This window comes from Molothrus ater, chromosome 16 (assembly GCF_012460135.2).
Source record: "Molothrus ater isolate BHLD 08-10-18 breed brown headed cowbird chromosome 16, BPBGC_Mater_1.1, whole genome shotgun sequence".
NCBI classification, from domain to species: Eukaryota; Metazoa; Chordata; class Aves; order Passeriformes; family Icteridae; genus Molothrus; species Molothrus ater.
This window is the reverse complement of record NC_050493.2, coordinates 10084977-10098729: the sequence shown is the minus strand read 5'-3', so window position 1 is coordinate 10098729 and position 13753 is coordinate 10084977. Positions and strand designations below refer to the sequence as shown.

Here is a 13753-nt window from a genome sequence, read left to right as displayed (position 1 = left end):
AATCCATCACTACCAGCACAGCAATCATAAAAAGCAGCAGACGTTTACCCACAAGGGAAGGAAAGCACTTTTACTCCTCTCTAGTCTCCTTTTTGATGACTTATGAGCCTGTTTTGGTATTCTCCAGAAACATAAAATTAAGATACCTCTGAAAGAGGAACAGGAAAGAAAGAACATGGAGGAAGTGAGAGTTTACAACCATAAAAGGACCTATAGAATACACTATAGTAGCAAACAGAACCGGTCTATCTCAGTCCATCAAATGACACTGTTTATTTATTTAAGCTACAGAAGTATGGTAAGTCTTCTGAAGAGTTGCAGCTGAGGAGAACTAAGTTTCCAAATGAGTAATTATATTTAAACTGAAATAGGTTCAGTGTGTTTAAGTCAGACTTACATGTGGAAGGTCACAGAACTTAAAGCTCGAATAGTAATCCAGGCAAGAGTAGTAGTTTGTTTCTATTTTACCCAGAATCTTCTGTTTGGCACATGGGGTCAGGAAAATATTTTCCAGAACAGCTTCTAACTGAAACTTATCAGGATACAAGAGTTGATTTCTCTGCAATGAACCAAGAAAACAAAAGATGACAGCAAGATCTTAGACACTCCTTGGAGCCCACTCATCCCATCCCTGGGCTGGTTTTGTTATTCCAGTAGTTTCAGGATTTTAATGTAACATTTCCAGAACATAAAATTTCCATTTGACAATGTTTTGGCCTATCAGCCTTGTTACCAGTCCCCATCCTACAAGTTTTGCAAATTTAGGGCACAGGTGAGGCCTCTAGTTCGGAAGAACCCTTTCTTTCTTAACCATGCTCCATTTAGCTTTCTTCCTGTGTAGAGAAAAATGTAAGAGGTAAAGCAAAATAATGATACTCTTCTTAAAATCCACTCAACATTACATCTAAAACCAGAATAATTCCTCATTTACTGAGAACGGCTTCCACAAAACTGGTGAGTCAACAGATACAACTGCCTTCTCTTACCTCATATGTGAAATTGTGTTTGAATTTTTTGTCATCCCAGTTCAGATCTAGGTATTCATTAAATAATGTTGGTCTTTGCTCTAGAGATCCACATGCGTGCAGGTGGTCCATGCTTAATATTCTCTGAAGCTGGAAAAGTGGAAAAAATTGACACATATAAGTAATTTTTTAAAAAAAGTGTTCAGTATATCCTTGGGCAGCGGGTTTCCTGGACAGAAACACACCCTGTGAGAACCCTGGATGGTCTGTACCCATGAAACCCTGCTTCAGGCTCTGCCAGGAAACACAAGGGGCCGACAGCTCTGTCCTGAGGGAAAGCTGCAGTCCAAGTACAACCATGTCTGGCATCATGAAACAGAATTTTTCACAGCATTTATTTTTCTTCCTCTGAGACACAAAAAGGTTTACTTCAAGGCTTTCATATGGTAACAAGTACAGAAAAAAAATCATCAAGGATCAAACACAGAAATTCAGCTACACTCATCCCTTCCACAGCATGTAAAACTCATACCTGGCCTGCAGAGAGTGTCACACAGCCACCCCAGGCGGTGATGTCCATCTTGGATTTATCCTCCAGCCCCAGCTGGAGGTGAGCAGCCTGCCCAGCATTCCCTGAGACCTGCAGCTGAAAGCAGAGAAGGATTTGTCCAGCAGCAAACTAGAACCAGCAGAATGATCCCCATGAAATGGAGGCAAACAGAGCCACTGTGAAAGCTGCCACAGAGCCATGTCCAGACTGTGGAACTCAGTGGTCTGGAAGCTCCAGGTCTGAGACAAACCCAGGGAAGCTGCACTTCTACAGCCAAGGCCATGGAAGGCTTTGTCACCCTCTCTGGAAGCTCCCTGGGGTCTGTCATGCCAAGCAACCAATGGCACAACTGCAATAATGACACTACAAGAGAATTTATTCCTCTGAATATGGTTCTGGAACCATACTGAGTATTGTGCATTGTCAGACAGAAATTATACTGTAGCATTTGATCTGGAAGGATGATTTGTGGAGTTGTTCCTCCTCTTTTTCCCTATATATGCTTTGCAAGTGCATTTCAAAACTATAGTTTAAAGCCTTTCTAGTCTTGCACATTTTTACATTCGTGTTGCAATTTCCTATACAATGTAAAAATTTACATTTTCTTCACAGGGGTATCAAAGGGTTTCTGGTTTGGTTTTATTGTAAAGGTTGGGGGTTTTTTGTTTTGTTTTTCTTGTATGTGCACAATAGAAGTTTGTTCATTGCTTTATGGACAAAAATTGCGTCATTTTCATTGCTTGGCAGGTTCCTGGGCACTTCTGGGTTCCTCCCATCCAAAATGAGTCAATACTAAAAGTGCAAGACTGTTGGCTAGGAAACAATGCTGCTGGTTTGGACACAAGGAGATAACAGAACTCAGTGCTCTCTACATTTTTCAGGATGATTGGTGGTTCTGCAGTTCTCAGGGATGAAAGGCACACTCACAGTCAATGCAGTATCACAGCTGTGAGTTTTGCAGCCCAGCCTCATGATCTCACCTGCTGGTTGTACTTTCTGCCCCTTCTTTCTGACAGGGAATGCACCTCCAGTTCCTTCAGAGTGTAATTAAATGGGTGGGCAACAGTGGCTCTGTAGCTTGTCCGGTGCCTTCCAATCTTCAGAGAAGATGACACTGATATCTGCTCCACGTAACAGATGGAAAGGAACTTGTCAAATGAAACACCTCTCACATACTGACCTCAAACATGCACCCAGTCAGATTTCCCTGTACCTTGTCCTCAGATTAATTACATGCACAGTAAAGTCCTTTCTGAAGAAGTGAGGCAAATTAATGGTAAAATTAGAACCATTTTTGCTGCTTGAATTCAAAGCAGAACTACTCTCTGTATTTTACTAGAATAATGAACAATGCTTAAGTTTGTTGAAGCTTAATTTTGATCTCATCTTTAGGCACTGCAGGCTGCACTGCCACAGAATCATTGGACATGGCTTGCAAAGTTAAAGCCCAAGAAAAAGCATTTGCTTCATCAGGAACTAAATTCTGCTATGTTTTTCAGAGCAAAATATTTTTGTGGTAATTTAGATAGCGGTGGGATTTTAATAGTTGTGGTAATTTAAGAAGTAGTAAAAAAATATATTCTGTACAACTGCTAAAGTAAATTTTGGAATTTTAACATTTATTAAAGAAATCAAAAAATTCTGTGCTCTTTGCAGGCACATTTATGTGTGGTAGCATACTTTATACATTGTCTTCTATCTTTCCATTATTCAGAAAATAATGTAATACTCAGCCAAGTTGTTGCATTTCAGATGTACATATAAAGATAGCACAGTTAGCAGCAAGTCAGGAAAGTGTCCCAAATTAACTACATCTGGAAATCAACCTACCCTATGTTCTCCAAGTTCTTTTTTTTTTTCACTTTTTATATTTTTAAAAAATAGTGATGACTTACTTTATGATAACAGAGACTGGTTACAACTGTTCCACATTTGTAAGTCTTGCTAATAAGGAGGAGAGTGAAAGAATGAAATACAAAAGAGCTTTGACTGAATCAATAAAGCTGAAAATGCTAAGCAATGTATGTGTCCTCTTCTGTGTGGGTAAACCCAGTATTATACTCATGCAAGGAGTTCTTCATCCTTCTCAATCTCAACTAATGCTCACACTTGCTCACTTGTCCTAGATTTTATTTCTTTGTCCATAAGCTGCTTTAAGCATGACATTTGTGCTATTATTCCCACTTACTCTCAGAGGCCCTCACCCAGTGCTTTGAAGTTGATGCATTTCATTACCTTTGGTTAAGCAGCAAGGTGTGGAGTTACTGCAAACAAAAAAATCTGTGGCCTGAAAATACTTCCTACAAGAATATCAGCTACTCAGCTTTCACAGGCAGAACTTTTTATACATCCAAGAAGGGGGACAGTTTGCCTTATAGTCAAGTTCCCTGGCTTGCTTAGTGCCTTTTTTAATTAAAAAACAAAAAACCCCAAAAAACCAAAAAACCCTCTTGATACCCTCCTGACATTTATTTGCTCTGGGCCACTGTACCTTGTCCTTCTCATTCCAAATGACAGTAAGGACATCCTGGTGACTGCGTGCTGAATGTTTCACATATAAGTTGGCCCAAGCATGCCGTGGAAAAGGGATGGAGAGAGGATGGAGAAGTTCCACTACAAGGAAAACAAACAACATTTCCCACCAGGAATCATGACCCTTCCCAGGACATTTTCCCACAAGCAGCAGGACATCCCTTGGCTCCCAGGAAAATGTGGTCTCTGCTCACACACACACCCCTACCCAGCAGCCACAGGGAATTCAGTGTGCTGATGTGTGCTCAACATGAGGAAATGTGAGAACAGAATCCTCTCTCTATTGACCAGCAGAACAGTGGTTACCTGCAAAAGACTGACAGCTACACCCAGAGCAACTTCAGCAACAACCACCAGGGAAATAATCTGTGTGAAACTGAGATGGCCTTACACTGGAAGAGGAACAGCTTACAGCACTCTAACAGGTAAGTGCAGTTATCTTCTCTATTTTCACATCATCAAGTCTCAACATAAAGGTTTAACACCTCAAGGTAGCAGCCAGTCTGACCAGTGCTCCCTCCAGCACCCAGTACTCAAATTTTATGTTCCATATTTACAAAGCAGAAAGAGAATTCTGAAGTGGATATTTCTAACAGCCAGACTTATAAAGAATTTAAAGCAAATAAGACCTTAGAAGACCTAAATTGAAACCAGGATTGAAACCCTTTGGACATGCATTTTGAAATCAGATTTATGTAGTTTATTTTATAGTCTGCTTTGAACATTTGTAAAAGACTTGAGAAACCTACCCTGAATGCCATGGCCTCCAGGCAGCTTTGGGAAGAGTCCAGTGTAAGTGCCTGTTAGCTTCATCTCTTTGCCATCCCACAGGGCAATGTGCCTCAGCAGATGAGTTCTGTTGCCTTTTTGGTAAATTGTCATAAACACAAGTTGCCTTGGAAGAATTTTTAACTAAAATTAAAAGAGGGCAAACATTAAACCCCAGTTTCTCTGAGAAGGTAAAATCTGAGTGTAATTTTGGTACCCCAAAGTCCTATGGGGTCTGTAGGAATGTGTTTTTAAAGGTCTAGTACAATGATACTCTAAGCCCACTGCTCTTGTACAAGAAACTATTCATTTCTATTTGTCTTCATTTCTACAGAAAATTGTCTTTGCAAATAATGGAACATACATAAACAGCTGAGTATTCCCTTTACAACAGTCTTTGATTATTATTCAGTTTGATTTTCTTGTATGTCACAGAATAAACCATCAAGAGTCCTACTATTACAAAATAAATCCAGCAGATAGCACAAACAACAATAGGTACTTGTGATGTCTTTTCTTATTTAGAGAAAGAGATGTGTGGTACCTGCATTACAAAAACTGGTTCAGTTTGTAGCACATTATTTTTCTTATTTCCTATAAATCCTATACGAGTGCTCCATCTATAGGAGCAAACAAATATAAACTCAAAGTAATCCACAGTCAAATGTTTGCTCATGCTACTGAAGGGCAGAACACCTCACACAGCAGGAGCTGCATTTGTCCTTCCCTGCTTGGCAGCCACCCCCTGAGTGCCCTCCTGTCACAGCCTGCTTTGCTAGCAGTGGATGGTACCAACCTGGGCCATGGTCTGTGCCACCTCAATGGCATTGGTGTAGCTGCTTCCAGTCAAAGTTAGCTTTGCTGAAACGTTGAAATCCCTTTTTTCCATCCTGACGGAGAGTTTGCCTTTTGCTTCACTCATATCATAATTTACCTTTTCAAGTTCCCATTAAATTAAAAAAAAAAAAAAGAAAAAGGAAAGACTGGAATTGTTGACATCTTTAAAAACAGGAACATCCTCAATAATAAAAAAATGTTAGAGATACTAGTACTAGAAATGAAGCAGCTTGACTCCTAACACATTAGACAAGTCTACTTTGCAGTGATGTATGCAAGGGATTACTTGCAGATAGTTACCTTAGAAGACAGTTGTGCTGCACAGGGGAAGTACTGTAGAAAGAAGGGATGAGTCTGGAGTGCTTTTATATTCAACTCTTCACTAAAGGGAAGAAATGTTTTCTTGTTCAACAATATTTTACAAAATCCACTCTTGCTGGCAGCACAAGTTCATCTGAGTTAGTTCATCCAAGTCTGCCACAGCTTTTAGAGTTAAAACGGCAGCACCTGCCACTGAACACTTACCCAGCTCCCAGTTTTTGATACATTCACACAAAATGAGCCAGAAATCATTTTGCCATAGCAAATTCATCAGCTTTTTAAAAATGAGAAATGGATTTTGGAATCTGACTTTGCAAGCACTGTCACGGTTTATAAACTTAGAATTTACAATGATTACAGATTTTAACAGAACTTACAAGACTTTTCAGTGCAAAGGTCTTTTGCTAGAAACTTAAGAAAAATATGAAATACCCCAAGGCTCAAAATATCACACCTCTAAACACCCTTAAAAGCCTACAATCTTGTGCAGATACAGCCATACTGACACCAACTTAGAAAACCAAGTCAACATAATTTTACAAGTTTCAACTGTGCCAAGACAATTTAATAAGATTTAAATATTTATGTCAAGTTAAGTTATATTTTTAAGTACTTGTCTGGTCCAGGCCTAGAGTTTTATGACTCTTTCACTGTCTGCTACTTGGATTCTGTGTGGGCAGGCAGAGAGAGGTCCCAAGCTGGGAGGGGAAGAATCTGTCTGCTGCCCTTCAGAAACTCCCTGAGGTTTACAGAGTGTTTGGTGTGACTACTCACTTTATCCAAGTTTTGTTACCCATTTCATCAGTGATTTGGTGATGAATACAATAACTGTATTCCATGGAAACCAGTGGCCTAATGACATTTTTATAGTGCTCAGAATGACCCTTTTACCCTTGCTGGTCTTTTTTTCTACTGATGGAAAAGGAGAAGTTTTTGTTTTGTTCATAGGTCAGCCTCAGAGCACCCTCAGTTTCATTCTCAGTCATGACTTCTTGAATTGTCATCTGTGGAAGGGGAAAATAAACAAATCACATGCCATAACTTCTACCCATCATTCAACTGAGCACAATGTCTTGACTCAAAACCATCATCTTGACTGAAGTTTATCTTCCAGACAGGCCTTCTGGATGCTTCCTAGATGGAAACCAAGAGCCTCATGAGAGGTTTTCCTTTTTTTGTGTGTGTTTCCATAGCTACTCATTTGCATTATTGACAAATATTAGTGTTACTTTTGATGTACCCTTATCTGGTTTAAGTCTAAAGCTTGTTTATGTTCTTGTTTATGTCTCCCATAATCTCATGTTTCATCTACCAGAAAGAAATTGTGCTTATTTTCTTCTTAAATAAACAGATCAGGCTCCAGCATTTTTTTTTGCTCCAGGGCATTCCTCCCACAGCTGCTGCATCATCTGCAGCCTTATCGTGAAAATGCTAAAGAACTTCTCTGGGAGAGATGAGGACCATTTCCCACATTTCAATAGCAACACTGGTATTTTCCAAAGTCTGTGGGAACAGGAATTTCTGAAGTCCCCGGGTTATACTCATAAACGAATAAGGCACCTCAAGAAATTACCATCTCTGCTTTTCTTTTTTTTCATTCAAACATTTAGAGGAGAAAAGACATTTCACTAAATATTAATGAGGAAGAAGCAGTGAAAATTTCTTATACCTTACAATAAAAGGTTGGCAGTAAATATTCCCTTGAAACACTGATACTTAATGTGCAGGTTTAATATTGATCTAATGTTTATGTTCAGGAAAGTTGACCTTTACTCTTGCATCCTAACTACATGTCCTGTTATTTGAAGAGAAGGTGGTGGATCACTTGGAAATGTTTTTCTGTGTACTACCCTTCACAAGGAAAGGGGACATTTCAACTAATGCTTCTTTTTCCCAAGGGATAAACAGACACAGCCTTTGCTGATCCTATCAAGTAGTTTGGAATATAAATCTACTTCTGTTTATTCAACACTGAAGCATTTTAGGTATTTGTGCTACAAGTGGTTTAGCCAAGGCAAGGAGTTCTCTAGGTATGGAGGAGAAATGTTTTCTACCAAAAGTTCTTTCTACTTTTATGAGCCCTATCAGCTGCAAAGTGACAGTAAATACATGCCTTCCTGAAATGATTAACCCTGGAAATGGGGATTTCAGGTACCTGACCAGGCTCCTTAGAAACAGACCACTAGCTTTGTACTTAAGTTAAATGAGGATTCAGATAAATTGGGCCAAGTCAGCTCTCAGCTGCACTTATATATAAACCTGGAGTAATTTCACTGAGGCCACTGGAAGTGCTCTGGATTAATGCAAATGTAACTCAAGTGACAGCTTTCATCAAAGCACAGCAAAAGTTTTGAGGTGCATTACCTTAAAAAAGAAGGGAAGTCCCAGGTGATGGAGAAGTGATATTGAATGCTTCACCTCTGCCATGAACACAAATATACCAAAGAGTTCCAAGTCTGTGTCAACATCCACAGTCACAGTTATATCTTTCTCATCATACTGGATTTCACAGACAGTCTTGGCTTTGTTTCCTATATAGAAGGGACAAAATAGTGCCAATTTGAGCAGCTAATTTTTGAGAAATTTCAGTACTGCCTGCATAACATCAACCCAGCCAGCTTTTAGCTTAATACATTCATCAAAACAAAGTCATCATTCAGGATTATAAGAACTTCAGCCAGTGGTTGGAGGAGGGCAGAGTTTTTCTGGATGTCCTTGAACTTTGTCCTTACAAAGTCTTGTGGTAACAGAGTTTGTGTACCCACATCCAGTGTTAAGTGACAAGTTAGTTCCTGTCAGGAATGTGTTTGTGCAGCTAGAGCTGACTAATCCATACAGCCAACTGCATCCCTGGCCTGGAACAGCTTCTTCCAGGGAAGAGCTCTGAGCTGTTCTGACCTCCAGTGACTCCTTTGGTTCCAGCTGCAGCAGCTCAACAATGCCCAAAGAGCATGACCTGAAGACCTTTCCCCACTGTCCTACCAGCTTTTCATTTTTGAAAAGGAAAATACAAAACTGCTAAAAGATCAAAGTGAGATAAGGGACATGCAACCCTGTAAATTCTTTAAGGTAAGACAAAACCCACAGAAATGGTGGGTTTGTGGTGGAAATCCCATGGTGACTGTGGCTGTCCTGAGAACAACCTCTTGTCCTGTTGTTTTTTTCTGAATGGGTGAAAGGATCTGATGCCACTCACATCAGTATTGATTCAGTGCCTGATAACCTCAGTAATTCCTGCCCTTTGGTGCTCTCACAGTTGTTTTCTTCAACATGAATATACTCCCATGAATATATTCCATATTCCCTATGGGAGCACTTAAGGTATCTGATCACAGTGTGAGAGAGATATGCAGACAGGATTTATGCCAGGGCAAGCTTTGAGGGTAGGCTGGCTCCATCAGCTAATCACAGATGCAGTTTCAGGATGACAAGTTCACTTACAAACGAGATAAAGCCTCTTTTTAGGTACTACCAGCAAATCTTAGTCAGCCTGTAACCTGTTGAAGGAACAGCTGAAACATCCTCATAGAGCTGTTATAGAATAAAAACCCAGCCAGGAATGGCAGGTACCCACCTGATTTCTGTAAACTGAAAATCAAGTTGATTGCCTTAGGGTAGCCAGAAGCCTGGAGTACCTCACTGCTGTGCACACTCTGGCAGAACAGATCCACTTGGTGGCCAACATAATAGGAGTTTATTATGTATGTGATTGATGTTTCTCCAGCTGCAATGTGCACATATCTCTCTTGAGTAGTGTTTCTCCCTTGAAAAACCACATCTACCTAAAAATGACATGTAAATATAAGTCCTCAATATTTATATAGTATTTAGTTTTAAGACAGGAATAAATGGAAGTGAAAGAAAGTTCTGTCTAGTCTGCACTTATGTCTACATTCACAAAATGTCTCTTGGTCTTTCATTAATCATCTTTCAAGTATGAAGCTCATTCAACTGAATGAATGTCAAGCCATGCCAGCCTTACTGATCTATGGCAAATTTTCATTAAGTTCTTTTTTATCCCACAAACACAACTTCCTTCTTATAAAGGATACTTAAAATACACCTAGTGACAATATTTACAGATAGTAGCTACTCCAATACTTCTCTCAAAATAGCACCCAAAGAAATACTTCTTTCAGTATAAAATTCCCATTAAAGAGCACAGGAGCAATACTCCAGTCCCTGGTGCAATGTGCTCAAGCTGTCCTGTAGAGTTACAATATCAACAGTACCCACTCTACTACCACTGATCACAATGGAAGAATCTCGTTCAGAAAGCAGTCAAGGAGAAACTTGCTTTTTAAGTAGTTCAGGTTTTAGGCATCCACAGTTTGTAAATATGAGAAAATCTCAGCTTCCATCCTGTACCATACAAAATGGGAGTTTTCATTCAAGCCATGAACTTGAATTACATCCTTATACAAGACAATAATTATAATTAAAAACAAACAAACAAAACAACAAAACCCCAAAATTACCTGTAAAGATGATGGGACTCTGGCTTGTAGCAGCCATGGCAAAGAGTGATGGAAATTCCCTGTTATATTGGTACTTGTGTCAAACTCCTGAATTTGTCCTTCAAGAGCTGTTAGGTGAGCACCATAAAGCACTTTTAAACTAAAGCTCCTGGTGACTTTGAGGTTCAAGATAGCCTGCATGCAACAAAAGTAAATTGTGAAGAGACAGAATTGTAGAAGTTAAAGCTCCTGCTGGTCAGGGTTCTTTCTTTGGTTGAGACAGTATAACCCCAAAGAGGTGTCAAAGATGCATCTTGTATCATTTTATAACACAACACAACATAGTTATAAGTGTCTCTTTTATTTTAGAATTCAACCATTTAACATGTATTCTCAAGTATGGCCATGCTTTAATGCTATTCAGTTACATGGATAATAAGCCTTGTGTTTATCAGATTAGAAAATATGCCAGGTAATGGCAATGGTAATAGGAATTTCAGAAGGAAAATACCATTTGGAAAGGACCCAGTGAAATCCCAGCAATGCTCCCCTCTGCCCTGTGTGTCCAGGGGACACTGCAGCTCTGTCAGACCCACAGATGCAGTGCCCTCCTCTCACTCCACACTGGGAGCAACCTCCAGCCCCAGGCCTGTGGAAAGTCCTGGTCTAAACTTTTCTCCCATGAGAACAAACTGAGCTTCTGGACTCCCCTCAAGAACAAAGGGAGCACCTGGACTCCCCTTCACCAAAACAGCAAACATGTAAAGTCCCATCTGCACCTGCTGCCCTTTGCCATCTCACTCCCCCAGCTGCTGTCCCCCTCGTGCCATGGCTCCAGGTTCATAACCTACCTGCAACTCAATCCTGTCTTTTATTTGCAAAGTCTTCAATGTGTCTATGTTATGAGTAAGTTTGTAGTTAAGAGACACAACATCCAACTTCTGGACAAAGTTCAGTTCTTCTGTAATCTGCTCAGTTCAAGTAAATATGATAAAAGTTAACTGTGGCACATCTCTGACATGGAGACTTCTCTGAATAACCATAATCATTGGACTAATTACACATTAGAGTAAAATTACGAAAACAATGAAAACTTTATGGTGAAGAATTATCTAATTTTTGTAGAAGTCACAGCTTTATACTGTAAAAGGGAATATGCTGCACCAAGTGAAGATTCTTGATAAGGAAGGTTTGAGACCATTTACGAACGAGAGTCAAGGATCATTGCTGATGTCAAATTTGTTGCAAGGAGCAATTGCACAGAAGGACAAAAGGACTGGCTGAAAGATACTGCCTTCATTTAATTAAAGCCTTTAGAACTAACCCAGCCCCAGCTAAGTATTGCATTTGGATTGTCTGCAGAAACAATATTTACCAAATCAATTACCTCACTTCAACTTCTATTTCACATATGACTCATATGGAGAAGACACTTACTTGCTTATTGTTCACACAGAAATGAATAAATCCTTTATAGAAGTCACTGTTTTTTTCTGATATCACATCAAGTAACATCCTCACGGGAATGCCAATGTCAGCAGCTCCTTGGATGTTATGGGTTAGCACTGCATCCAGCTCTTGCCTTTCCTGTTAACATTTCACAGCACAGAGAGCAAAGCACATGTAGAACCCAAAGATCACTGCAGTACAGAGCTCAGACCAGAAATCTGTCTGTCCTACATTTTACATGAATTAAACTCCCACTAGCTATGCTGTTTCTCTATGGCACAGAAACATGCAGGAATTACCAGTTATGGCAGGAAAGTGAAGCACCTGAGGAAACAGGTACTTGTGTTGTTCTCTGCTCTCTTGCTCTGATGACAAAAGAATCCAAACTTGTAATTGTCAACAGAAAAGCAAGAGATTCACAGCCTTCCCTGTGTTGCTGTCTCACTGAATAAACAAACAGCAGTGTCTCCATTAATCACTGCCTATTATTTTGCAGGCTAAATCACAGTGATGTAAAGAGCATCCAACAGTAGAATACAAACAACAAAAATTTACACATAAAGAGCATAACAAGGAAATTATTCAGGAAGAGCCTATATCCTATTATCCTATGCATCAGTAACTGCACATTGAAGGTGCCAGATTTTCAAAGATTTTATTATTTCATTTTTATTCTGGCATTTATTACTTAGGCTTGACTCTTTGTTCCAAATAACACAGGTTAGAGTACATTACTGAGTGCTTTGTTCACACACTCCAACAGCCTGCAGGTTACTCACATCAGTGACTTTTAGTATAAAGAGTCCTCGGAATTTACTTTCATCAACAGTGATCAGTGTCTGTGAGTCTAGGTTCATTTTATCCATCAAGAGATAGCCTGAGCCATCAATTTTCATTGGTGCTCCAAGATCCTGTAAAAGAAAGAAAAAAAAAACTTTTAAAAATCACCACTTTAGCACTTAACTACAAATGCATTATAGCTCTGAAACTTAATTCCTAATAGTAACTTTAATCACCTAGCTGTAAAATCAAATATATCAGGCAGCATAGATACAGGATGTTTCAGAAATCTTGGGAGACAGCTTTGAATAATCATAATTTCTGAACAGAAAAACCTTTCAGAGTTCTCCACCATCTTTTAGAAAATACATCAGAGCTAGTACAAGAAAGTCCATTATCTGCAGGTACCGATTAACAGAAAATTTGGTTTATGCCATATGAAAAAACAGTGAATGACTGGCTCCAGAAGTAAGATGCAACATTTAAAGACAATGTTTTTATTATTTCTCTGCTACATCTTTGAAGTACCTAGATTATTGTCTTTTGACTTTAGCAGATATAAAGCATTATACTAGCTTAGATGTATAAATTCAACATTAAAGGAGAAAATTCTTTTCCATACCTGAATTGTTTGGCATTTGTTTTCTATAAGCATTTTCCACTGCAGGTTCTTTTCAGGGTCAAAGTCCCCATTCATTTGAAGCTCACAGGCCCCCAGTTTCATTCCAGCTCCAATGAGATATTTTAAGTGTTTCCGTGCAGTGATGGACAGCTCATTTTCCCTTGGGATTTCCCTCAGCTGGGGGAGGTCATGCCTGAACTGAATTTCCAGAGCCAGCTTTGGCTTGCACTCTGCTCTCACTTCAAGACGGGCGGTTTTGCCTCCTGTTTCCAGGACAGAGAGCAGCTCTGCCTGGCACTTGTCCTTCTGAATGGATCCTGTGAGCCGGGACTGAGTTGGGAAACTGAGATCCTATCAAGATTTAAACAAAAAATCCTTTGCAATATACAAACACTTTAAGACAAGTGTATATTATATGATACTATATCAGAGACAAAACCTACAATCTCCCAAGCTGCCATTTTTCTCCCCC

At 39.5% G+C, this 13753-nt stretch overlaps 1 protein-coding gene across 1 annotated transcript in view; it reads right to left on the bottom strand.

Annotated features, from left to right (window-relative positions):
* Window positions 1–13753, bottom strand: part of LOC118692613 (uncharacterized) — a 72850-nt gene that overhangs the window by 13883 nt on the left and 45214 nt on the right. The window contains exons 41-54 of the mRNA XM_054516598.1: window positions 13282–13632; window positions 12659–12790; window positions 11868–12017; window positions 11282–11398; window positions 10452–10625; window positions 9548–9755; window positions 8338–8504; window positions 5612–5749; window positions 4797–4959; window positions 4007–4128; window positions 2496–2636; window positions 1498–1611; window positions 987–1115; window positions 398–559 (exon numbers count right to left, since the gene is read on the bottom strand). Of these exons, the coding sequence (XP_054372573.1) occupies window positions 398–559; window positions 987–1115; window positions 1498–1611; window positions 2496–2636; window positions 4007–4128; window positions 4797–4959; window positions 5612–5749; window positions 8338–8504; window positions 9548–9755; window positions 10452–10625; window positions 11282–11398; window positions 11868–12017; window positions 12659–12790; window positions 13282–13632 (2268 nt within the window). The remainder of the gene's footprint in view (window positions 1–397; window positions 560–986; window positions 1116–1497; window positions 1612–2495; window positions 2637–4006; window positions 4129–4796; window positions 4960–5611; window positions 5750–8337; window positions 8505–9547; window positions 9756–10451; window positions 10626–11281; window positions 11399–11867; window positions 12018–12658; window positions 12791–13281; window positions 13633–13753) is intronic.